The sequence below is a fragment of the Amblyomma mixtum genome, chromosome 2 (assembly GCF_055824585.1).
Source record: "Amblyomma mixtum isolate Tamu chromosome 2, ASM5582458v1, whole genome shotgun sequence".
NCBI lineage: Eukaryota > Metazoa > Arthropoda > Arachnida > Ixodida > Ixodidae > Amblyomma > Amblyomma mixtum.
This window is the reverse complement of record NC_143013.1, coordinates 248,281,472-248,307,563: the sequence shown is the minus strand read 5'-3', so window position 1 is coordinate 248,307,563 and position 26,092 is coordinate 248,281,472. Positions and strand designations below refer to the sequence as shown.

Genomic DNA, 26,092 nt, shown 5'->3' with positions numbered 1-26,092 from the left:
GACCACGTGACGCTACAGCAGCGGTATAAAGCTGAGCTTGCCATGAGCAACGTCTTACTGAGGCGGCTTCGGCCACGAGGAGGATCTGTTCTCGCTTCGGCGAGCGCGGCTTCGGCCGCTTCTTTTTGAGCAGCGTCCGCTCCGGCGGACGCAGTTGTTGCTGCGACGCGCGTCTTTTCTTTCCTTTTTCTCTTTCCTCTGATCTTTTAACTCTGCTCTATCTGCACGTGGCAGCGGTGGTGGCTTGGCTAGAGCCAGTAGCAGGCCCGTGCAATTTCCTCTTCATCCTTCTCTCAGTCACAACAACAACAACAACTCTCCGGCCACTTACGAGGCGGCCAGGTGTTGGGATGGAACGCGACAGCGTGTTGTAGCGCTGCCAGGGAGTCCACGGAACGCCACCACCCGTTCGGCGCGATGCCGTGCCCTTTGAACGCAACGCTTCTGAGGAAAGTAAATGGCGCAGTAATTCTCTCTCATCTCGGTGGACACCTGAACTGCACCGTAGAGGAAGGGAGGAAGTGGGAGTGAAAGAATACAAAGAGGGCCCATAATGAAGAAAATGAAAATTGTATTTGTAACACTTCTAGTGGTTGTATTAAAATGACCAAGTATTCAACCAAGGAAAGCCATGTATTACCAAGCCTAGCCATCAATATGCTTCGCATCTGACTAGGCTTAACCTTAGCTAAGCCTCAGCCAAATTTTTTTCTTTTGAGGTGCAAAATATTCTTTTGAAGAGTAGCAGTTAGCAAACAACTACAGGGTTTATGATTGGCCCCCACGTTTGAGGCTGGAGTCCTCGCTAATAGTGCCCACTCTGATAGTCGCCATGATGATCCGGGATTTTTTGCGACATATCATTGAAATCAGTTAATTTTCGAGGAAATACTTTATGCGCCCTTGCAGCTTATTAGGCGAGGTGCCGGTAATAAAATCACCTGGGACTAGTGAAGGTGAAAATCAAAGTAATATTGCAGTTGTTATTGTGTTTCTTAATTGGTACAGAACACAGAATTGATCGCATTTTAATGGTCATTTATTTATTTGAAATACTGCGGACCATGCATAGTCCTAGCAGGAGGGGCACATTCAAACACTTTTCAATACAAAAAATGACAAGCATATGCATAGAGAAAAAAATAATAAGTCAGACAATCAATCAGAATTGAACATATAGACAGGCATCGCATCGCAACACAAAACAAACAAAACTCATGAAATAAAGAGATGACGTTCCAACTCTGCTACAAAATTGCTGGACAGAAAAATATGAGAAGGTAATGCATTCCATTCGGATGCAGTTCTAGGGAAGTAACTATTTTTAAATGTGTTTGTGCGGGCGAAAATTGGTGCCAGTGAGTGTTCCTGCGTATGCCATGTTACTAAATCAGCGTTTTTTCCCTGTACGCTCATTAGGAACGTCGTCTCTGTGCTCAGGGTCTTCTTTGATTGGAAAATTGTTGGGACACCGAACTCGTTATCCCTGCTTCATTCTCTTTGCGAAAAAAATGTTCACCTAGCTGTGTGCCGAAATCGTCGTCTAAGCAACAAGACAACAGAGAAATGAACCACACTTTTATAACAAGTTTTCGAATAATAGGTCGCCACCACTGGATGCTCTTTTTAAAAACCCAGGCAGCTACTCAAAAAATAACTTTCACTTACGTGACGAAATGAATCGTGTTACAATGTAAAGGTAAACAAAGAGTCGCCGCTGGAAACAAGACTTTTGCATTAAAATCTCTTTAGTTTTAATGCATTGTTTGGGGATGACATACACTTGTCAATAAAATTTTGGGCCCCTGAATGCATTATGCAACCACGCAAACAAGTTTAGACTGAAGCGAGAAAAAAATGATAGACGCGAGGCATGTTCTCATGAGGGAGCTCTACACGAGCCAAGCTCTTCACTGGCTAATACGATTGTATAGAGCAACAACTAGTCTTTCACCTTACGCGTTTTTGTGGTTTAAAATGGAAAAGAAAATGGTCGACCTTCAGGAGATGACTTGTTTTTAGAAAGGTCGTTTTCTGTGTTGGCCCCCGGATTTTTTTGTCTCCCCTGAGGTCATTGTCGTTTTTTTTTCTTAAAAAAATGACGAGTACGCAAGAACGAGAAAGGGGGCCTCGGGAAAGCAGGTTTGAAACCATAACGTTAGCAACTCGAGACCTTCATCGGCGTTCCAAATTTTGCGTGCACTGCTGCGCAACCGCGTCCAAGCTTGTCTACAACTTAAAGTTTGTCATGCACAGGAACCAAAGACACGCTGCGATGTCACGGACAGGTCTCACCACCATCCTGGAGTATGTATAAAGTGCTCGTTGCAGTTTGGTCTGCGTAAATATCTTGGTTGCTCTCACGTAATAACCGATGACACTTTAAATTCGATAGTTTGGTATCATCTGCCGGCTTTGTTTGATAGCGCGAACTGCATGGTCACTCAAGAACGACAATACCAGCTCACGTCCCTTACCTTACTCAGTATCATTATTTATTTATTTTATTTATTCATACTGTCAGCTGCTGCCAAGACAGGAGTTGAGATCCTTGAAATAATCAAGAACTCGATGCCGTACATCAGCAGATCACCGCCTTAGGAGAAATACAAAACAATACAACAATGCAAATTTATAGGAAAGACAAAATGGCATGTGATATGGGTCAAAAACATACTAGTCAAACCAGTCACAAATACTTCATGAGGGCGTTTTCAAAAGCCTTTAAATCCGAACATTGAATCACTTGTTTTGGTAATTTGTTCCATTCGTCAATAGTGCGAACCAGAAAAGAGTATTTGAAGGAATCGTTTCTAAAATCCAGAGGTGTGATATGTTTGGAGTGTTTTGTTCTGCTGCCAGAAGCATTCAGTGGTTTGATGTATCGGTCTAGATTAACCTTACAGCTATCTGTCAGCACATGAAAAAAGAATATCAGTCTGTTAAGCTGCATTTTCTGCTTCACAGTTGTCAGCGCGGCAATGTTTCTAAGTTCAGACACTGAGTGGGTTCTAGAGTACGAGTTAAAAATAAATCTTAGAGCTTTGTTTTGTACCCGTTCACCTTTCAATATGTTTTGTTTAGGGCTCCCAAACATGACTAGCGTAAGTCAGGACTGGAAGCACAGCCATCTTGTAAGCAAGTAGTTTTACCTCTACAGTGGCATCATGAAGTTTTCTTCGCAATAACCAGAGCTTCTGCGTGGCCTTATTGCAAACATTGTCAATGTCCGTTGTCCAGTTTAGGTCATGTTTAAGGTGAACTCCTAAGTATTTGACATCGGTTACTTCAGTTAATGCTGTACCATTGATACTGTAAGTGAAGGTTAAAGGGCCTCTTTTGCGTGTCATGCACATAAAAGATGTTTTCGTAGCATTCAGTTCCATTTGCCACTCTTCACACCAGGAACTAATTTTCTCCAAATGGTTGCTAAGTTCTTGCTGGTCAGAAGAGGAATATATTTTTGAAGGGATCCGCTAGGTGGCGTCGCCCTGGTTAGCTGGCTGACTATCGTGCTCCGTTTTTCACCTGCCCCTGGCCTGGTCCAGGGCCTTGCCCGCCCCTGGATTTACACTCCATCGCGTCAGGAAGACATCCGCACCACGAGGACACCATTCGCATCACGGCCCGCTGTCGAGCTGGCGCTCCAAGCGCCTCCAAAAATCTGCTGCGGCGCGGCGCCTCACTAACCCTAACGCGCCGCGCCTGCACCTCTGGCATGCAGCTTCTCAACAAGCCCCTGAAGCCGAGACCCACCCATACCTCGCCGGTGTCAACTTCTTCCGACGCGGCCGCCGCGGGGCCTACTCCAACCACGCTTACAGCCATGTCTCAACCGGCTGCGTTCAACACCGGCCACACCACCGCGCCCATTCCCGTCGCGTTCACCGACGCTGGGAGCTCCGAATCGACAGCCGCAACGGAGCCGGCAGCGTCCGTCACCGCTGCGGCGTCCACTGCTGGCCAACTCCACGCATTAAGGGAAGCCAAGAGCTTCGGGCCCACAGACGCATCGCAGTCGACTGCGTTCGTCGCCGCCGCCAGTGCCGCCGCACCTACTCGGACCACACTTCCCGCTGACAGCAAGTCCAGCACCTTGGTGCCTGCGTCGCAGATTGCGGCTCAGGCTGACGACACAGCAGACATGGACCTTACGGCGTCCCCGGTCGACGGCCATCTCATTCCGGCCCCTGAGGTCGGCTGGACCACCATCGGTGCCTGCCGTAAGCCTGCCTCCGCCACCCGGCCCCGCACCGAGCTCATCACAGTTGGCATCAAGCTTCCCCCTGGCACCCTCAACCCCAAGATACCGCTCTACGACGTCCTCGCCGCAGTCTCCTCCGCTGCACAACTGTCCTCCGAGAGCAGTGCGGAGATTACCCTTCAGGCCAAGCCAGCCCAAAGCCTCGTCTTTTTAAAAACTCATTCCCCTCTCACCGCCCACCTCCTGCTTTCTATCACGCATCTTCAGCTTCACGGTAAGCCTATCACCATTAAAACATATGCCCCTAATCCTCCCATCTCCTGCCTCGGCGTCATCCATAACGTCAGTGGCCACTTCACCCCTGATGACCTCATGCATGATATCGAATCATTCAAAACCGATATTCTTGCTGCTCGTATGATGGGCACCACTCAGTCGGTGCTCATAACTTTCGCTGGAACCGTAATCCCCCACTTTGTGTATTTCAAACGCGTTGCCTTCCGGTGCCGTCCCCATAAGTCTAAGCCTCCCACCTGCACCCGTTGTCTCGCTCTTGGACACCGCGCCCACCAGTGTCCACAGCACAGCGTTCCGGCAAAGTGCCGTCGCTGTGCTGCTCCTCTACCCGCCGACCCTTCCGCTCATGTATGTGCCCAGCCCTGGTGCGTTCATTGCCAGGTAAACACCCACTCCTCCCTCGACCCCACTTGCCCCTTTCTCCTCGGTAAACAACGCGAGTGTGCCAAAGCTGCGTACTTACGACGCCTAGCTTTGCGCCGGGCCACGCAACCCACCCCCTCCTCCTCCTCTAATCATGAACCTCCTTCAGCTCCGGTCACGTCACCACCAGGCTCCTACGCCGCCAAAGTTAAAGGCTCCTCGGTTCCAGCGTCCCTTTCCAGCGTCTCTTCCACTGCACCACCCTCTCCATCCCTGACTGACGAGAGCCGCTCCTTCGACCTCCGGCTCGCTATGCTGGAACGCCAGCAGCGAGAGCAACAGCGAATTTCCCACGACCTACAACAACAAACCCTCCCAAACCCTCTACAACCCAAACCCTCCAGACAACCACCTCCTCTCTTACCTCCCAGCTTACCAAGCTAAATGAGCACCTTGCCACACTCCCCACTCCCTCCTCTACCGCCCAGGTCGCCCCTTTGGCTGATCTTCTCGAAACCACCACACAGGCACACCACACTCGCTTGGTTCAGCTAGAGACATCGGTTCTGCAGATTCTTACCACCCTCCAAGCACAATCCAAACAATTAGAGTCCTTCACTTCTACGCTCCAATCCCTGCATGAGTCACTGCCCCCGGCCAAAAAGAAGGAACGCGTACCCTCACGAAGTTCTACCTCTACACTATCATAATGGCTTTTGGCGAGGACCTCGAGATTGTGCAGTGGAACTGCCGAAATCTGTGCCATAATAAGACCCCCCTCCACCAGTATCTACTCGCCCGCCCCTCCCTGCCCCATTTTCTCCTTCTCCAGGAGACCCGAACGGCCCGCACTGTCCCAGGCTACCGCGCCTACCATGCCGCTACGGCCACACCACTTGCGTCTATTTATGTACGTAGCGACGTGCTCGTGGAGCCACTTGATATCCCCTCCGTCCTTCTTAAATATTTAGTTGGTGTGGTCTATTACCACCCTTCTTCCCGCGTCTCACTCGCCCTTTTGTCTTTCTACAACCCCCCTGTTACCTCCTCTTTATTTTCCGCCCTGGGCAAGTTCCTTCACTCTCTTCCTTCTAACTCCCATCTCCTCTTTGGTGGTGACTTTAATGTCCCTCACACACTCTGGGGCTACCCTCAAACCCTCAAACCCGGCCGCCTCCTCCACTGTCTGGCCCAGGAACGCCACCTCACCCTTCTCAATACTCCTGACTCCCCTACTCGAGCGGGCACTGCCTCACAGCGTCCCACGACACCCGATCTCACTTTCTCTCGGGGTTCACTTTCATTTCACTGGCAAGTGACAGCCGAAACTCTTCTCAGTGACCACTATCTTGTCCACATTTCCACCTCTCTTTCCCACATCCCTCGAAGTCATCCGGTCACTCATACTGACTGGCACGCCTTCCGCGCTAATCTCTCCTCTGACTCCTTTCAATCCTACGACGACTGGACGTCGCGCATCACTGCAGCGCTCACGTCCAGTAGCCGTCGTGTTCGCTCTTGTCACCCAGTCCCAGACCCAGATCCTCACCTACTCCGTTTATGGCGTCGCCGTAAACGTCTTCAACGCTCCTTCCGCTGCCAACCCCACAATGCCCAACTTTCTTCCCGGATCACTGCTCTACGGGCCGAGATCGTCGCCCACTGCGCCTCACTCGAGCACTCTCGTTGGAGTGCTCTTTGTGACCGTCTTGACTCTGCATTGCACTCGCGATCCACATGGTCTCTCTTCAAATCCCTCCTTGGCACTAAGCCTGCCCTTGCTCCCACTCTAGCTAAAGCCCTCACTCAAGGAACTCCCTCCGATGTTTTTGATCAGCTCGCCTCTCTCTATCTCCCGCCCCCTCTGGCACCCTCCTACCCGGTGTACTGCGGTGGACCTAACCCCGATCTGGACCAATCCTTCAGTCTCCGGGAGCTCGAATCGGCTCTGGCTGCTAATGCTACACGCTCGGCTCCCGGTGAGGATGCCATTACATACACCACACTTCGCAACCTTCCTGACTGCGCCAAAGAATTCCTCCTTAAAACCTACAATGATGCATGGGACAGCGGCTGCCTGCCCAGCTCCTGGACCTCCTCCCTCATTTCTATGATTCCAAAGCCGGGCAAGCCTCCCTCTCTCTCTAACCTCCGCCCAATCTCCCTGACATCATGTGTTGGTAAGACCCTTGAGCGAATGGCCCTGACTCGCCTCTCTAATTTTCTCGAGACGAGGGAGTTCTTCCCTCATTCTCTCATCGGCTTCCGACGCCACGTCTGTGCACAGGACATGTTTCTGGTTCTCCAGCACACGTTTCTGTCACCTACCCCCACTCAAATTCACGCACTTGTGACCGTCGATGTTCGCAAGGCCTTCGACGGTGTTTGCCACGACCACATCCTTTCCCAACTCTCCTCCCTAGACTGTGGCTCCCGCATGTACTGTTATATCCGCTCATTCCTCTCTAAACGTGTCGCTCGCTTTCGAGTCGACACCTATCTGTCCGACCCCCCCAACCTCACCCGAGGCACTCCTCAAGGTGCTGTTCTCTCTCCTACCCTTTTCAATCTTGCTATGGCCCCTCTCGCCCCCCAGCAAGCTGAAATTCCCGACCTGCATCATATATTTTACGCCGATGACATCACTCTCTGGTGTTCGTCTGGCTCTCCCGGTCACGTACAGGACACCCTGCAACGTGGCCTAGATCTCATCGACTCCTTTCTCACCACTGCTGGCCTCTCTCCTGCTCCTGAAAAATCCGAGCTCCTTCTCCTCAACCATTCCTCATACCAGCGCTCACACAACCAATTCGTCTCTCTCCACCTTTCTGGCTCTCCCATTCCTGTCGTCACGCAGTGCAAAGTTCTTGGCTTTCCTTTGCATGCAGCCAAGAACGTGCAAGCCCTCCACCGTGCTGTCACCACCTGCCACTCCGTAACTCACCTCCTGCGGCGCGTGGTCACTCGGCGCTCAGGTCTCCACGAGGCTCATGCGTGCCGAGTTGCCCACGCGCTGGCCCTCAACAAGGTCTTGTACTTTGCACCCTACGTTTCCTTCAATCAGACTCAACTTAACGCTCTTGAGACTGCCCTTGTGGGTCTCTACAAGGCAGCTCTCAACCTCCCTATCACTACCTCTACTGCAAAGATCTTTGCAACAGGCCTGTTTCATCCTCTTCGTTCTCTTCTCTATCTCCATCATGACTCGCAGCTTGCCCGGCTTTCCCTTACCCGTCAGGGTCAGTGGTTACTGACTCAAGCGGGTATCTCGCCCATTCCCTGCGCCCCGTTTACCTCTCCTATTCCCACCCCGGCTCCCAATCTTCGGATCCTCCCCCTTCCGTCCAACATGTCCCCCGTTCTGCACGCCGGCCGTCGTCATGCGGCCGCACAGCACCATTCCCCTCTCTTTGATACCCAGGGTGTAGCTTACACGGATGCCTCCTTCGTGGCTCCTCGAGGTTCCTGCGGCTACGCCCTGTACCACCCCCACCTCCCCGCTCCTGAAACTCACACCAGCGGGCCGTTTCTACGCCCTCCTGATGCATTGTCCCTCGAGGTCCTCGCCATTGCGCATGCCCTCCAGTCATTTGCCCTCCTTCCCTCTCTTCAAGAGTACACAGTTTATTCAGACTCACAAGCCGCTATACACCACATACAGAAACGCACCCTAACCCCTTCTCTTCAACAGGAGGTCGAACGAGCGGTCTCCGCTTTGCAGCCTTCCATCGTTTTCCTCCGCTGGGTCCCTGGGCATTCAGGGATTGACGGCAATGAGCTGGCTCATCAGCTCGCCCGTGACACACTTTTCCGGGCACCGTTGATCCCCTGGCCCAAGCCCTCGGAGGACGGTGGGAGACTCACCCTTCGCCGCACCATAAAAGAGGTCTACCTCGAGCTCCGCCTCGACAAACGCCTTTACCCTCCCCCTCATCCATCACTCACAGTGCCGGAGGCTCGCCTTCTTCGGCACGTTGAAATGAATGCAATCATCACCCCGTCTCGCCTCTTTCTCTATCGCTATCGATCGGACCCTTCCTGTCCCAGCTGCCCCTGTATCTATGCGGACCTTGCCCATTGCCTCTTCTATTGCCCGGCTGCTCAGCAGTCGGGTTCCTACCCCCCACCTTCTTTATCCATCACCACCTGGCTCGACTGGCTTGGCGCTGAAGGGGAGGAAGAACAGCGACTTCTGGTCGCCCAGGCGGTCGATATGCTCGGCCTGTAAATTTTGGCCGAATAAACGTCTTCTACTACTACTACTATTTTTTAATACACAATGGTATGTATCATCTGCATAATGTTTCATCACAACTTGTGGGGAAAAACCTGTGCTCATGTCACTGATATATATTGAAAACAGTAAAGGCCCTATTGCCTTAAGGCCTCTCCGGCCCATACTCCAAATGCTTCAGACGCACTGATAGTACGCGTAGTTCTATGCCGTGTGCTTCAGCTAAAGGTATACAAGCTGCTGTTGGTTGTCGCGTGGCGTATAGTATACTTTCCTTTCGCCAAACAGAATCATTCGTTAACACTGATCAGCCAAAATTTTATTTATTGGTTTCAGGAACAAAGTGTCAATTCAGATTTTACTGCTTGTCTAGAAAAGCAGCTTACGCAAAGTATAAATCGGGGTGCCGTTCGCGTAAAGTAGCTCTTATTGCCCGGCCTCAAAGAAAATTCCCATAATAAAAGGTTTATACGTCACACCGGTGCTTCGTCAGCGTCCAAAGGCGCGTCTTTAAGGAAAAAAATTAATTCGTTTTTCTTTGACAAAGCTTTCACGGATAGGGCTTTGCGCATGCACTCGGTTAGGGATGCGGTGAAGCTTGTCACGTGGCATCTTTGTTTTAAAGACGGTAAATGAAACTGTTTAAATGGTACCTTGGTGCAAGCATTCCAGCCAGCTAATTTTTGAGGCGGCCGACACCAGGAGATTTGACACCCTGTTCCTGATGTCGGTAATTATGGTTCGGTTCGGTTTATGGGGTTTAATGTCCCAAAGCAACTCAGGCCATGAGAGGGGCCGTAGTGAAGGTGACGCGTGCCGGCGTGCTTGACGCGTCGCCCTCAGCGAGTCAGGAAGCTGCCTGACCGATACCAGCCATCGTGACTCTCCAAATTGCGGTGGAGGAAGTGACGCGTGCCGGCGTTCTGTGCGAGCCGAGAGAGACGCGTGCCGGCGTTCTGTGCGAGGCGGGTGAGACGTGTGCCGGCGTTTCGTGTGGACCGAGTGAGACGCGTGATGACGCGCCAAGTGACGTCAGGCGTGGCTCTACAAAAGCGAGCACCTGCATGAGCGCCGCGGGAGAACGCATCTCAGCTGTTGCCCAATAAATTACTACGCAGTGTTCTATCGCTTCTTACTTGCCGGGACCCGCGAACACCACAACTGGCGACGAGGATGGTGGAAGCAAGGCAAGACGCAGAAAAGAAGCGCTGAAGCTGGACAACGGAGTACCGAGGCAACAGTCTGAAGAGCAACGCTGAATTCAACCGCACCTACGACAAAAGGCGACAAGACGTCCGAGATGGCAGCCTCCAGTCAGATTGGTCAAGTAGAAGCCTTCGACGAAACTGTGAGTGACTGGCTATCTTACGAAGAACGCCTAATTTCCTTTTTCGTGGTGAACAAAGTTCCAGAAGACCTCAAGGTGCATGCTTTGCTAAGTGTCATTGGGCCGAAGTCATACAGCCTTTTGAAATCTCTGACCGCACCAGATAAGCCGTCAGAAAAGACGTTCAAGGAGTAACTGAGTTGTTTCGCAATCACTTCACCCCGAGAGTGTCTGTGATCGGAGAGCGAGCAAAATTTCACAGGAGATGTCAGCTGCAACACGAAAGCATCACACAGTACGTAGCCGAGCTCAGAAAACTAGCTCAGACCTGTGAATTCGGTACCTTTTTGGACGAATCGCTTCGTGACAGGTTTGTGTGCGGTTTATTCCGCACCGACATTCAGCGATACGTATTTGCAGAAGACAAAACGCTGGCATTCCAAAAAGCCGTTGTGCGCGCACTTGCTTTGGAAGAAGCTAAGAAAAATGTTCAGGAAGCGCACGATAGAGACGCTGTCGATGACTTCCACAAAATGAGCGCTGAAGACGCAGATAAAACAAAGCATTCTTTCAAGTGTTATCGCTGCGGCTCTGAGAAGCATTTTTCCCGCGCCTGTCCGCACATAGCAGATAAGTGCACGAACTGCGGCAAGAAAAGCCACATTCAGCGTGCCTGCCGTGGTCCCAAGCAGTATCCAACGAGTTCATGGAAGTGGATACGCACTCTTGGAAGCGACTCGGGAAACATCCAGACGCTGTCTGAAAAAATGGCCTGGCTTAGCTTATGGTTAAGCCCAGGATGCGAAGCATAGTTTTGCGGTCTGGCGAGCCGCCCTCTCCCTGGCCGACATCTCGCTGTTCAACTGACTCAACGAGTGCGTCGCCTTTTGCGTGACGTCAGTATCTCCTAGCGGTAGGAGCGGGAGTTAGGCCGCCGGCGGAGGCTGCGCGTCCGCAAGCGAGCGCACGAGGCCCCAGCTTTCACAGCTGTTGTGACGTCATATCACGTGGTGCGCCGATGAAGGTCAAGTGGTAGCTACGCGGCCGTGCGCGGCGCAGCAAGGAAGAGCTCGGTTGTGCGAGTAACATGCTTCGCATAAAAGCCCGGCGTCCCATCGCCGTCGATGTCGAAATACAAGGTGTACCTTTGCGAATGGAGTTAGACACAGGCGCTACGGTGTCTGTAATATCAAGACAGCAGTTCGAGAGACTTAGACCACCTTTAAGACTCCACCCGACGGAACTGCGACTGAAAACGTACACAGGAGAAGTTATCCAGCCCTGCGGCGTTTTGAAAGCAGCCGTAAGGTACAAGGATCAAGTCGGTGACCTTCCGTTGTACGTCGTAGACTACAGCGGACCAGCTCTTCTAGGACGCGAGTGGCTCGAAACTTTGCGCTTGGACTGGGACGAGATCTGCCGTTTGCACAAGCTGAACAGGTTTTGGTGCGCAATTTCAGGAGGGGACCAAGATGACCCAAAGCAACTATCGTGCAGCGCACCGGGCCAGTGTCGTACGAGGTCAAGGTGCAGACACCCCACGGATCATGCACGTGGAGGCGACACAAGGACCATTTGCTACGAGCCTCAGCTGCGAACACGCCGTCACCATTTGCGGTGGGGGAGGAGAGCGACATCTGTTATCCAGAACTTTCAGATTTTCCGTCACACTCATCAACCGCTGTCTCCGCAACTAGCCCTGCACCCGTGGTCAGCGGAAACAGCCCTACGAGGCGGTACCCTCAGTGAGTCAGGAAGCCGCCTGACCGATACCAGCCATCGTGAAACTACAAATTGCGGTGGAGTAAGTGACGCGTGCCGCGGCTCGCACGCTCTGCAGTTCGCACAATGCGGCTGAAAGAGATAGATACTTGGCAGAGACGGTGATAAGACGGCTCGTGAACTATTAGAAGCCTTTCACATCAGGAAGAGGGGGCATGACTGTGTGAGTGTCACGTCTGTTAATCTTTTGCATGCAGAGTACAGGTGTCTCGATCACGCATTGTGAACTGACGATGTGTTTCTTTACTGCGCATGTCTCCATTTATGTATATAATCTGCTCTCTTACCTGCCAATAAGTCAGATGAAGTTAGCGCCTGTCTTGTGTCTTTCCTCTCTTGTGTGCGTGGTGTTGTGCGCTTGAATTCATTTCAAAATAAGCTATGCACCATCTAGCCCAAACAGAAGTTTTGTTAAAGTAACATCAGCACAGCAGCATATGTGCTTGTTCCGTGTTGTGTGACATTTGCAGTGGAGGGGAAATTCTATTGTTTTCTCTGAAGTTCTGGTTGTGCTCGGTTATTTTCTCGCCTTCTGAGCAGTCAAGCGCAAGACAGAAAGAAAACCTATGCTCTGACAACACGCACCCAGCTGAAAAGAAGATAACAAAGCTCACATCCTTCAGAACACTCGTATTTACGCAAAAATACATCGCACTCTAACTTTATAAAATATCCTAAACTGTCATAATCTCGTCCACATAATAAATTAAATAATTAGCATAAAAGACGGAATTATAGAGGAGCAATCAAAACCGAGCTCTTGTACACCATGGCGGGCCAATTGCGAACAAAAACGCGGCCTCGAAAACTCTAATCAGCGCAGAAAATTCTACAAAGCCATGATTTATTTTCTAATATACGCGTCTAATCAATGCCCCAAACATACAGGCCTCTTCCAGACCTTCGCCGCACTGACTTGACCGAATGGGGGCAGGAATGCAACATCCCGCAAGCAGCGGGGATCCACAACCTACAGCTGACAATAATTAGTTAGCGTCCGACAGCTGTCGATCAGCATAACATTCCTAATAGTTCTGGAAATTACGAAGCGCTGGGATCATTAAGCACGCTTGAAGCTTTAGGAAGTCATCACCGGAGAGAGAGCATGTATAAAGACATGCAGCCACCCACAGACTTAACACGAATGACGGGATGCGTGGCCTGGACTGCCGTCAGCGCCATGAAGCGCTGGGTGGAGCGATAGTCAAGCGATAGTCATCGGGTGGGAGAAAATGCTCTCGAAACATTTGCGGTGTCCGACGAAAGAAGGTGCGAACCGCGGCAGCTTAGCGGGCAGTTCCTGGCTGTGCGATAAGAAAACTGCAAAGAGTGTTGGCGGGGCCGGGGAGGCCGAATCGGCGAGCAAGAAGCCCTGAAACGCCCCCTTGACGAGCGCGCTGTCCACGCGGCGATCAGGCATAGGCGGAAAAGCAGTAGAAGCGAGCTGCGCACCAGCTATCGTCAGCCACCGCAAACATACCGAGAGCATTGTCTCGCACCAATGACTATCGCTTCGTGGCGCTGACGGCAGACCAGGCCACGCTTTCCGTCATTCGTGTTAAGTCTGTGGGCGGCTGTACACGGATGCGACACGCTCCAGCATACCGTAATGCACGTACGCATTAAAGCTCGCTAACTGGCACCATCAATCTCGCACCGACGGCTGGGCTCTTCTCACACTCTCTCAACATACCCCCGTTCAGACCAAACGCTACAATAACGCCGCACAGGGCACGTCTGTACTGAATAAACACTTAAACACCGCCATCAACGTCTACACCAACGGAAGCAAAGCCACACGCCATAAGCAACGTATACTGCTATGACCTCGGCTATACGTTCTAATGGCATCCCACAGTTGGAGGAGTAACAATACAAGCACAGTGCAGTGAATGCCTGGTGACAAGCAGACCGAGAAAATTTAGCTAGTTTATCTAACTTGCATGCTAAATTAACATTCGGCTGTCCTCTATTACCTTGCCGAATCCAACGTCATTGGTCCATGCCATGTCACATAAAGAGCCGCGTGAACGAACGCATGACTCTAAATTCTATTACTTAGCCGCGCAAGGCAGAAAAATGTGTTTCGAGAGCGTATGTTGAACATTTATTGTCCATGAGTGTAATTCCTGCACACTCGATGTTGCCTAGAAGAAGCGACCTGAGGGGCGTTTCCCGTTAATTACAAGGTCAAATGAGCCGTATTTCTCAGACAGGCCAGATCGCTGACAACTTAAAAACTCTAGTCGATTTCTTCGTTTACTAATGTGGCACGCAAAATCGACGGTCATTGCGACGATATATTGCAAAAAGGTTGTGACTGAAGATGAGGGGTGGTGTACAAACGCGTATGGAAGTTATTGTTATGCCTGCATCCACCATCAGAAGCAAAAATGATTACATGTTGTTTTTGCAATAGATCAATTAAACAATTATTCTCTTTCTTGTAATTCTTCTTGATATAATATCGCTTGCTCATTGCGCAAGCGGTGAAGTCGTTATGACCCCACAGAAAACTGAGACAAAAGAATTCTAGGAAAGCAGTTTATTTCTTGGCTATTATCAGGAAAACTAATAGAAGCCTCGAAGTCTGCTCCTCCATTGTAGTGAGCTTCAAACTTGATGCCTTGTCTAAAAAGGGCGTAATTTCTGCAATATGAAAATAAAGCATATATTAGAAAACTCATGGGCATATCAGATAGCAGTTGTACACATTTCCTTGAATACTTACACTTCTTCTTGCGGAGGAGGGTAGCGTAGCTGAGTGGGCTGCCGAGACCGTAGCCGTAGTTCAGGCCGTAGCCGAGGAGACCATGGCCGTAACCGTAGGAGCCGACGCCGTAGCCGAGGGAGCCAACACCGTATCCGTAGACTGGGGCAGAGTGGGCAAGACCGTAGGAGCCATAGGTACCGTAGGTAGCGATGGCTGGGGCAGCGTGGACGGCAGCGACAGCTGGAGCAGCGTGGACGGTGGCCACAGCTGGGGCAGCGTGGACAGCGGTCACGGCTGGGGCAGCGTGAACGGCAGCGAAGGCTGGGGCAGCCTGGACAGCGGTGATAGCTGGAGCAGCGTGGACAGCAGTAACAGCTGGGGCAGCAGCGTAGGTGGCGACAGCTGGGGCAGCGTGGACAGCGGTCACAGCTGGGGCAGCATAGCTGGTGGCGACCCTGGTGACAGCAGGGGCAGCAGCGTAGGTGGCAATGGCTGGAGCGGACTGCACGACCTTGGTCACAGCTGGGGCAGCGGCGTAGCTGATGGCTGGGGCAGCGGCGTAGGTGGCGACGGCTGGAGCGGCGTGGGCGACGGTGGCAACAGCTGGGGCAGCGTGAACGGCAGTCACGGCTGGAGCGGCGTGGTAGGTGGAGATGGTGCGGGAGACAGCTGGAGCGGCCACAGCATAGCTGGCAGGCCTGGCCAATCCGTAACCGTAGCCAAGACCGTAGCCAGTCAGGCCGGAGTAGCCAATGCCGTGGGAGAGGCCGTAGTGGCTGATGCCGAGGCCGCCATAGCTGAGACCGGAGTAGCCGAGGTTTCCGTAACCAAGGCCGTAGCCGAGGTTGCTGGCGAGGGTGTAGGCACCGGTGCCAAGGTGGCCAATTTGACCAGCGAAGGCGCTGGTGGCCAGGGCGAGGACGATGCAGGCACGAATCTGGTGGATATGAAGTGTTGCGCATTCCTGTCAGGCATTCACCTATTCTTTTTCTGCACCCACATACTTGTTGCAAGTTCTGCTCATTAGGTTCTGTGGTGACAAGTTTTATAATGACTGGTATCAGTTAAGTTTTTGTAAGTTTTTTTATATTTGACTGTTATTGAGATAATACGGCGCAAAGAATGAAATGTAAATAGCCATTCACTGCTCATATGTTTAATCTGTGCAAAAATTTTTGGTAGCATGTTGTAATACCCACACGAGAATACATAAAGCGTGCGACTTAAACAGGCTGGGTTGGAGCAGCGGAGAAATAATTTTTGCACTTTCCATTTAATATAAATGCGAATATATGGAAGGTTTCGTATAATTTCCAATAACTCAAATCATTTGTCTGTGGCGACATTCTGAGGTGGCAATCTTTAAATAATAAACTATGTTATTCAGCTTAATTATACTTCAGCTCTAACTCCACCGCTATATTCCTGGTCTATAGGCGACGATCTTCACCGAATATTTGTCAAACTTGCTCTGTGGATAGTTTTGAAATAAAAAAAATGCCCTTCTCAAGCAATTGTTTACCAATATACTCAATCACAAACTTAAAGTACACATTTAACATTGGCGGGCAGAAAATGCAATGTCAACAATTTCTCTAAGTGGGCATGTTGTAACCGAAGCCAATTAGCGCTAAGCGTGAGAAGAGAAACCGTAACAGTGACTAACCATTGTGGTGTTCCTTGTCGGTTGGAGGAGCAGAAGCTTCTGATCTGTGCGGCTGGCGAGGATCCTTTTATACCAGGTAGTTGGGTGCAAGAACTGGCTCAAACTGGTCTAACAGTACGTGAGAAAGAAGGGCGCACCCTTTTTTAAAATAATCGTTAATCGGCGCCGATTCTTCAAGCCACGTGTCTTGAGCAACACGTTTGAGGCCAAAAGATAATCCCTATTCTTCTCCATGCGTCCTAACTTATTTTTTTTTTCCTTGGCCGGCAGCCCTACAGCTTTGATGCTTGCTTTTTGTTGCGTGAAGCTCTCTCGTTATGCGTACAAGAACCAGTATCAGACTGGCACGTGCACGAAAGTGCTCAATTAAAAATTCCGCCTGAGTTTCTACCCGGAACCCACGTGAAGCGAAGTGAACATGGCAAGGACGGATGCGGGGCCTACTCTAATTGAACTCAGCCTTTCTTGGCACTGGTGTCAGAAGAGGATCCTCATTTACGTCTTGTTTAATTAAACATAAAACTAAAGGTGAAAAGTTTGTGGAAACAATAATTTCAGTGTTTCCTCGCTTGGTTGCTTGTCCAGTGGTTTTGCTTGGGTATCAACTCGATCGCCTGAAAATTAATTATCTTCCACGATCCCATACCCTCCAAAGTTTTGTCAATGATTTTACCTTTTCGGCCTCGAGGTGGTAGACGTTATTCGTTCCTCTGGGCAGCCACCCCATAGAGAATGGGCTATGCGTATCGCTATTTGCTAACATTTTTATTTTCGTACCGGCAACGTTTCCCCTCTTAGCAGTGGGGAAGTCATGGTGGACTGATCTCTTTGGCTGTTTGTAATTGACCCTTGTGGTGGCATATAATCCCAACAGCGTCGAAACTGTTTTCACCTCACTTCATTGCGATATGAGGTACAAGCGATCGCTAAGTAATTTGGGTGAGTGCGCGATGTTTGAAGGGTAGCGAGATTGGTAACCCAAAGGCAGTGTCCACGACGGTCTCCGGTGGCCGACACAAAACCTATGAAAATAGGCCCGACTGTGGGCCCCTTCAATCCGTTCCTCTGGGGGTAGCACGTTCGCCGATCACGGGTTCCAAGCCGCAAACGACAGCATATCTCTGTCAACAACCAGCTTGCGTTCAGGAAGGACAGTCGCTTTCGAGAATCGGTCTGTGTCGTGTTAAATAGAATATTGCTGTGTTTCCGGTCACACTATTATCAGCCTTTACTTTGTTTCAGTATGAACTTTTTCTCTCCGTTTCACTCTTCATCGCTTCTCGTTCAATTCAACCGCTGTCGCGTAATTTGCTTGTGCTCTAGCAGCAGAGTGTATATCCATATGCAGAGGGCTGTGTTAGCTGCCATCCCTTCGTATTCCGTGGTGTGGGGTGTGTGTGCGCGCGTGTGCGTGCGTGTGCGCGTGTGCGCGTGTGTGTGTGCGCGCGTGTGCGTGCGTGTGCGCGTGTGCGCGTGCGTGCGTGCGTGCGTGTGTGTGTGTGTGTGTGTGTGTGTGTGTGTGTGTGTGTGTGTGTGTGTGTGTGTGTGTGTGTGTGTGTGTGTGTGTGTGTGTGTGTGTGTGTGTGTGTGTGTGTGTGTGTGTGTGTGTGTGAGGATATTTGTGGCTGCGTTTGCTTCATTTCTTGGTTCTGCGTGGTTCACAACGCTGAACATACATCGGCTAAGGGTGGGCGTCAAACTACCACCCGTTTGCTCGGTTCAGTATGGTGCCTCGAATTTAGTCCTTACAGCTGGGCTATGCTTTCTTTAATTCTTGTAATTCTAGAAGGGCGCTTCGCGTCACTGAGAGTATTTCAACCGCGGCTGCCACATGTTTATAGAACCTAAAAGATGAACCAAGGTAAATGTTTGTTTTTCTGAGTACTGCGATAAACTGTTAGACTTTCTGCGATGCACAGCGGTTGGAGACAACGGCCGAGAACAAGGAGAACACCACAACTGCGCCGACTAACAACTTTATTTCGGACGGCAACCTATCCACACCTTACATACACACAGACAAAACCGGAGGCAGTGATCCGCACGAGCAAAATTAACCAAGGCTCAACGATTGCAAAAATCAAAAAATACGTCGTCAGTTCTTTACCGACACATTCTAGAAAAAAGGGGATGAGGAAAGAACTTAACGCCTACCCTCTACATTTTTCTCTAATTCTTTTAAGATAATGCGACACTTGGCGAACGTATACGGCAATACAGCCACCTTTTCGTGGCGAGGCCTCCATTCTCCGGAGGCTTAGTTCTTTCCTTTACTAGTCCTTAAAATATTTTCAGCCACCGATGACAGGACTAAGGCCCGGTAGCCAGAACTGGCTAGTATCCGCGCTTGGTTTAAGAAACTCCTCTGATTTGTGATTTCCTTCATATTTACCTACAGTTGTGAAAAAAAGCAGGCTATGATATTTTAGTATTTAAAATTTGCGCACGTGGTTGGCGGGACGTTATTAATACAATTTTTACACAATAGCAGCCAATGTTTATCGTCATATTGAGGCAACATTTTGTTCCCACAGGAAATTTATTGAATAACAGTTGGCTGCGCTGTGTGAAGGCATCTGAAATTGCATTTTTTCTTTAAAATTAAGTAAAAATTTAAAAATACCTTTTCACAACACTTTAATGCATCAATAATTTACACGGCAGCCTTTTCCAGCGTAACGGCTTGATGCGCTTTCCACCTTACCAACAGTTTGTCGACAATATGTTGGGCGCTGCCGCTTTTTTGTCCGTCGGGCGTTGCGCGGTACTTATCCATGCGCATATAACTGAAATACTGTCAGAAAACTCCATAATTTCATAATGTCCATCGCCGTCTTCCTCATACAATTTTTCAAAGGCGTAGAAGAGTGCTTCGGGTCGCCGTTCTCTTCAAACATATCCGAATCTCAAATTCTTGCGTGCATATGGAAACATACCCTTTTGAAGAATACCCTGAGCAATCTGTTCGCTCATGGTCCCTGGAATTTAGTCAATGAGGCAGACACCGCGAGCGGGAAATCAGCCCCGTGCCAATTCTTTTCCGTTCTCTCTGGTATAACGCTGGATGTTTATAACGACGCCCTTGTGAATTGTTTTTGGGGCGACGTATGCAGCGAATGCCTCATTCCCGCACGAAAAGAACTTCTATCCATGAATGAAGTCACTCTTTTCCAAAAGTTACGCATGCACACTAGGTGTTCCTTTACGTAATTATATTGTCCTGGCAACCTATTTCGTTTCACAGCTGTGCTGGGCTCATGTCGTTTACTTGCCCACATTGTACAGGCGCACACAGATGTGTTCCGAACACGAAAATTATAACAAAACAATTCGGCCTCTTTATGATTTCGGCATTCGAAAAATTTTTGTGGGCCTATGTACATGGCTTCTCACAGTCAGTGGAGTTACTGTAGAACCTGATAACTTGGACAAACCTTCGGAAATATCGATAGCAATCAGTGTATAGTTTTTAGGATCTCGCAAACATCGTTCCGTTTTCGACAACTTGGCTGATCGCTCTCGCGTGTCTCCTGCGAACATCGAAAGGTTAAACCTCCTGTGAAAATATACCTCTTCAAAGTTTCTGAAGGAGTGGAGTAAGTTACTCTGAAATCCAGTGACAGCTGATGGTAGTTCATTCCATAATTGTGGCTGCGATTAGTTGCCATCGGAATGTTCTTGATGACTTTATGTTAACCACACACTTTGCTTGGTGCTTGTAGGTATATGCAGTAATGCAAACCACGAAATATGTTCCCTGAAAGTGACAGCAAGTTAATAGTAGATTCTAACAGACGAAAAATGAAAGGAACTGCAAGCGCCCATGAAACAACCAAAATGAAAAACAAACAGAAGGCGTACGTTTAAGCCCCCAATAAGTCCTCACAGAAGAAGAGGGCATTATTGCATCACAACATATTTAGAAATAGCAAATGCGTCTGTTATTTGATGAATTTTGTGAATTTATACGAAAATACCATATCGTTTTGTTCACTTTTACCAAAACCTGAAAACAGTGATAAAACCCTACTCTTTTAGGTACCAACCACCATGGTTTGTTCCTTTTTCACGGACTGGCTTTGAGGTTGAAAGGATAAAGTGTTCATTACTTTCTCGTCTGAACGATATTGACTTCCACCACATAAGTATTATTACAATGACGCATAGGCACATGGCGAACCTGTTTGTGTAACGGTTATACTGCCTTCAGTTTTTTTTTGTTTTTTTTGCAATGCGATGTTTCTTGCTCGCCTTATGTTGAAAAATTCCTTTTTGCAAGTTGAGACAGGGCTTGTTGAAAATGTCTTCTAACGCATGTTTTTGCTTCCGCCATATCACTGCTGCTGAGGTAAAGGTGGCTGAGGCTTTGTCAAGCTGCGGAGACAGCAGCTTTTACTTCAGCCACCTCTTTTCGCTCACTTGCATCGAGTGGTGAAAATAAACATGATTATTATTATTACTTGTGTATATCATTATGAGCAGCTCATTTCCATACCCTTGTCTGCTCAATACCTTGCCTTGGGCTTGAGGCTTTGCTAGCCTTGATGCCTCAGAAAGGTAAGAGGTTTCTCGCACAGCTTCTCTGTTTGCTGGAAGTCCTACGTCATGTGTCATGTGTCATCGTCATGTGTCGTGCCGGTAAACGCACTCTCGAAGGTTCGGTTACAAGCTTAGGTTACCCGAAGAATGGACAGCCGTTGTCTATCTCAGTTATTAGAGCCCTGTATGCAGCATATAGAGGTCGTGATTTCTCATCCCACAAGCGGCATGTGGTTCTGTTTTGTTCCACTTTCTAATCAGTTATATCTACGGCAAAAGTGTTAAGTGTACTGATTCCTCTTTTATGAAATTTGCAAACATAACAAGATAAAGCATTCACCGATGTTTTCCTTAGTTTTACTGACTGTTGGCTTTCGTCATATGTGCGTCAAAATACTTCATTCTCTATCTCGGTTAATTATAAAGGATATATCATTGATCAGAGTTTACGCTGTGTGTCGATTTTTCAAGGATGGCGTTCTTAGTGTATACGCACTGTATTAGCGTTCGGTGAACCTCACTGTGCATTGCTGTTGGAAGTCAAATAATCCTTGCAAGATAATGAAGGTCTTGGATCAATAGTGATGATCTATTTAAAGGGGCTCCAATCTTGCGTGCGACTTCCCCAAGACTTCCGCCGGTCACATGCTGCACCGCAGTCTAGTGATGGCGTTCAGCATCTTGAGGAAATTTATGCCGCAAATTTTTCTCTCTCAAGGCTTTACTTCAAAATTTCTTTCATGGTACCTTCAAAGAGTGAATCGCTGTTGCCGTCTCGCCTGACCAATCTACTTGACGGGGACGCACGTTATGTTGCAGCGATTGAGTGAGGTGTCTGCGTTTTGGCTACCACATCGAAGACCTGGTTTCAAAATAGGGGCATGTCCTGGTGTCTTCGTCAGTGTAGATGGATACGGGATCAAATCTACATGGTCATCGTTGCCCCATGTCGTCCCGCCGGGCTGTTCACACCAAAGATAGACTGCGCGTGCCGCTCTCAGAGTTCGTTGATTTTGGCAGCCCTGGTTGACAAGGTTCAAAGTGCGTGGTAGCGTCTGCAGCTCCAACATTATGTCCTTTATTTCATTCTGTAGATCATCATTGGGACTTCGTTTCGCTGCTGATATCTGCTGCGTCATATCTGAGGTTGTTTTAGACAAGTAAAAGACATGTGGAGACAAGAAATCGATTTGTGTTGCTATTGTTGTTATTCGCCTCTTCAGACATGGGACATGCCTACAAGGGGGCAAGTGGTGATGACTGCCGAGGGAAATGATAGAGATAGATAGATAGAGAGAGAGAGAGAGGGAAAGGCAGGGATGTTAACCAGAAAGGATTCCGGTTGGCTACGGCGCACAGGGGAAGAGAATGAGGGGAATTAAAGAGGAAAGAGAGAAGGAACAGGAAGTAATCAGTCTGTCAATCAAGGCAGTCTCTCTCAAAAAACAAAAGAGTGCCTTGTAAGCCTTGATGGCAGTTGACTGTTGTGGCCACGGACCGAGGATCTTGGCCTCTGTGAAGGAAAATGATTTAACTTGTAAATTTTAGGCGTGGTGTAATAAAGGGGAAATTCGTGAGTGCAGCCCACTCAAGCTCAGCCATACGGAAACAAAGGAAATTTCCACAGCTTTCAGAGAAACTTTACGGTTAAAAAATTTTCACCTGGCCTTGGGTTCGAGCCGTAAACCCCATCAGTGGTCCGATACTGTCGCTCTACGAACGAAGCTAATCAGAACAGCAAATGGATAGCAGCGGGAGAGCAAACTGATCAATAACTCGAAATGCGAAAGTATTTCAATGGTTTAGGACAATCTTGCACGGTGGAACAGATTAATTACGATGGCTTCAGGAGTAAATGCGCAAAAGTGGAATAGAAGAGAGGTTTGGTTTGGTTTCTGGGGTTTTAATGTCCCAAAGCGACTAAGGCTATGAGAGACGCCGTAGTGGAGGGCTCCGGAAATTTCGACCACCTGGGGTTCTTTAACGTGCACTGACATCGCACAGTACACGGGCCTCTAGAATTTCTCCTCCAAAGAAATTCTAGCCGCCGCGGCCGGTATCCAACCCGCGTCTTTCGGGACAGCAGCCGAGCACCGTAACCGCTGAGCCACCGCGGCGGCAAATAAGAGAGAAATGACATAAGAAAGCACAGCACTGACTGCAAATAACAAAAAAGAGCACGGAAAAGCGAGAAAATATGTACAAAACTTTGAGCAGTAATGAAGTCGCGAAGGTAAATAAATTGGTAAATTGGTTTTTGAGGAAAGGAAATATCGCAGTATCTGTCTCAGATATCTCGGTGGACACATGAACTGCGCCGTAAGAGAAGGAAGGAAGGTGAGTCTAAAGAAGAAAGAGAGAAAGAGGTGCCTTACTAGAGGGCTCCGGAAGAATTCCGATCACATGGCGATCTTGAACGCGCACTGACATCACAGAGCACACGGGCCCCTTCTGCGTTCCGCCTCCACCGAAACGCGGTCGGGTTCGAATCCGGGTACTCCGGCTCGGTAGACGAGCGCCTTAACCATTGAGCCACCGCGGCGGGAGTCACAAATCGGGTTTAGGACATAACGTTTGACGTTCGCACCGGAGCAGAGAAGAGCGGGAAATGAAACAATAAGCCTTAACCTCCTGCGGGAGAGCTGCAAATACATCCTTATCTATTGTGCAAACCGCCTGCAAAAGATTACATAATGTTCTATTGGTTCGACATCTCCGCTTAATCCACGAAGGTTTGTAGGAGTGGCCACATCTTCATCTAGGCCTTACGAGAATGCTCCGCATGGGAGTCGCCGACACCTCACACTGCCGAGGCCTACATGAACATATAATTGAAATTTACAATAAGTAATTGAAACAATTCCTAGATACCAACCGATTACGGCATCCTGCCGATAAATTTTGGTCTCGCTGAAAAGAAGACATTGTTAGCAGAACAAGATTAGAGATGTCATACGTAACATGTGTTCCAGGAGCGGGTGTGGCCAAGACATTTGCCGCCTAGTTTCCACATTCAGCGCACTGCGCTTCGACCACGAAAAAACGCACCTCTACGCCATTGCGGGGAACAAAAACCCCAGGAAACAGCTCAATCGAGCAATCACAGAGTCTTGTAATAGAACAGCGCAAGGACACAGGACGAGAACGGAGAGAAGACACACACGGCGCTGAACTTGCAACTACGTTTATTGGAAAAACAGGCTGCTTTTTAAGGCAGGGCGTCAAGAAAGCGCGCGCATGCGCTTTGTCAAAAATACACTTTTCGGGTAATAAAATGTCTCGTATTAGCACGTGTGATTATCGGTGCTAACCACTGTTTAGCAACTTCATTTCCTTAGAGGACAATGCTACTGAAGGCTGGCTGACACATCTGTTTCCTTTTCTCAAGATATGAAACGCCTCTGATACTTCCCTCGTGCTACGATCATTATGTATGAACAAGACCGGTGTCAACGAGAAACCGGGTGCGCTTACACTCGAGACAATGCTTGGCCAAGTTTGTTGCACACTTTCCTAAAGAATTTTGGTGCTCCAAAAGCGGTACGTTTATGCAACGACCTCTCTGGCCAATATAAGTACGCCCACAGGACAGATGAATCTGGTAGACCACAGCAACCTTGCACGAGAGGAACTTGTTTGCATGGTTAATTTTGCACCCTGTTTTCTTTCCCATTCCATCTATTCAAAAGAAGAGAGAAGTTCAGCGCCGTGTGTGTCTTCTCTCCGTTCTCGTCCTGTGTCATTGCGGTGTTTATTACAAGATGCTTAACCAACTCGCCCAAACTGCCATTTTACTGCATTCACAGAGTTTTCGATAGATACCAAACTAGAGAGGGAACCTTCGAGAACACTGACTGCGGCAAATTTCAGAGAAAAAAGATGTTTGCAACGAATCCTTACACTGAATTCGGGTCACGAATGCAATAACTATAAGAAAGAGCCTGCGAATAGATCCCAATTCAACCTTCTCATTGCTCCTAGACGCATCAGTAGAAGCCATAGTTTTAAGGCGGATTTTTCGAAGGGGTTCCATAAATTTCCATATTTCGGTTTAAGTCATGGGAAATAATGATAAAAGACATCCATATAAAGCGCTGTGCACTAACCACCTCAAAAGAGCTGTGATTGACATCTAGGACTGATAACAGATTCTGTGTAAACCCAACCTAAGCAAACTGAAACATTGTTCATTGATGAGTGAGTAAGGAGGGCATCGGTTGAAAAATGGCTAGATGTGTTATCAGAAGCAGCAAGCTCAATAGACGATAAGAAGTTTTCCGCCATAAGAAGCTGGAACCAAGAGTTTAGGTTGCGTATACGAGCTTCCACGCAAAACAACGCTGCAAACCGTTTTCGGAAGCCCGAAGCCAAAGCGCAGGGCCGCCGTTCCAACAGCAGTTGCGGTCGAAGCTTGTAACTTCATCAACCAGAGAACAGCATAGAACCTAACTCAAGTATAGACCTTGCCTAGGCCTTAAAAAGTAATAGGAGCCTGTAAGGCGCATAACAATTTTCTTATTGCGTATGGCGCAGAAAACAATCAAATTTTGCAGAATTATTCCTAATGTGAGACCGTCACTCAGCTCTAGCGTCGTACGTCACAACCAGATATCCGACACACTTGAACTGTGGAAATGGGTAGGAGGACTACATTAGCGCGTTGTGCAAATAACTGCGTGTCAATCGGAAAGAAGCACGCGCCACTTTGTCACACATTAAGTAATAAGTCAGCAATGTCCAGAACGATATCTGGAGCGTTTAGGCATACCTGAAACGACAGGCAGAAGGCGTGAATATCTATTTCCGAAGTCAGGTATGGCATCTCTGCAAACAAAAACTGTAATGTCTTGATCAAGAAGTGTATGTCCAAGGGGTACATTAAAAAGCATTCCCATGAAAACCAATCCTTGTAGCAGGCCACTGGTCTCAACGTATTTCTCAGAGCCATGTCCAACATTCTTAGAAAA

At 48.9% G+C, this 26,092-nt stretch overlaps 1 protein-coding gene across 1 annotated transcript; it reads right to left on the bottom strand.

Moving 5' to 3' along the window:
* Window positions 1-12,771: 12,771 nt before the first annotated feature.
* Window positions 12,772-16,611, bottom strand: LOC149363385 (uncharacterized). The gene is made up of 3 exons (XM_089568507.1): window positions 16,587-16,611; window positions 14,935-15,857; window positions 12,772-12,796 (listed from the first exon to the last, which is right to left on the bottom strand). The coding sequence occupies exons 1-3, from the start codon at window positions 16,587-16,589 to the stop codon at window positions 12,772-12,774; spliced, it is 951 nt and encodes a 316-aa protein (XP_089424633.1). The 5' UTR covers window positions 16,590-16,611.
* Window positions 16,612-26,092: the final 9,481 nt, after the last annotated feature.

Bases quoted from the DNA above. Each gene is read 5' to 3' on its own strand.
- LOC149363385 (XM_089568507.1), bottom strand. The intron at 12,797-14,934 runs GTATTCAAGGAA...TCTTCTTTTCAG, and splicing joins CTCCGCAAGAAGAAGTGTAA to CTGGGTGCGTGTTGTCAGAG.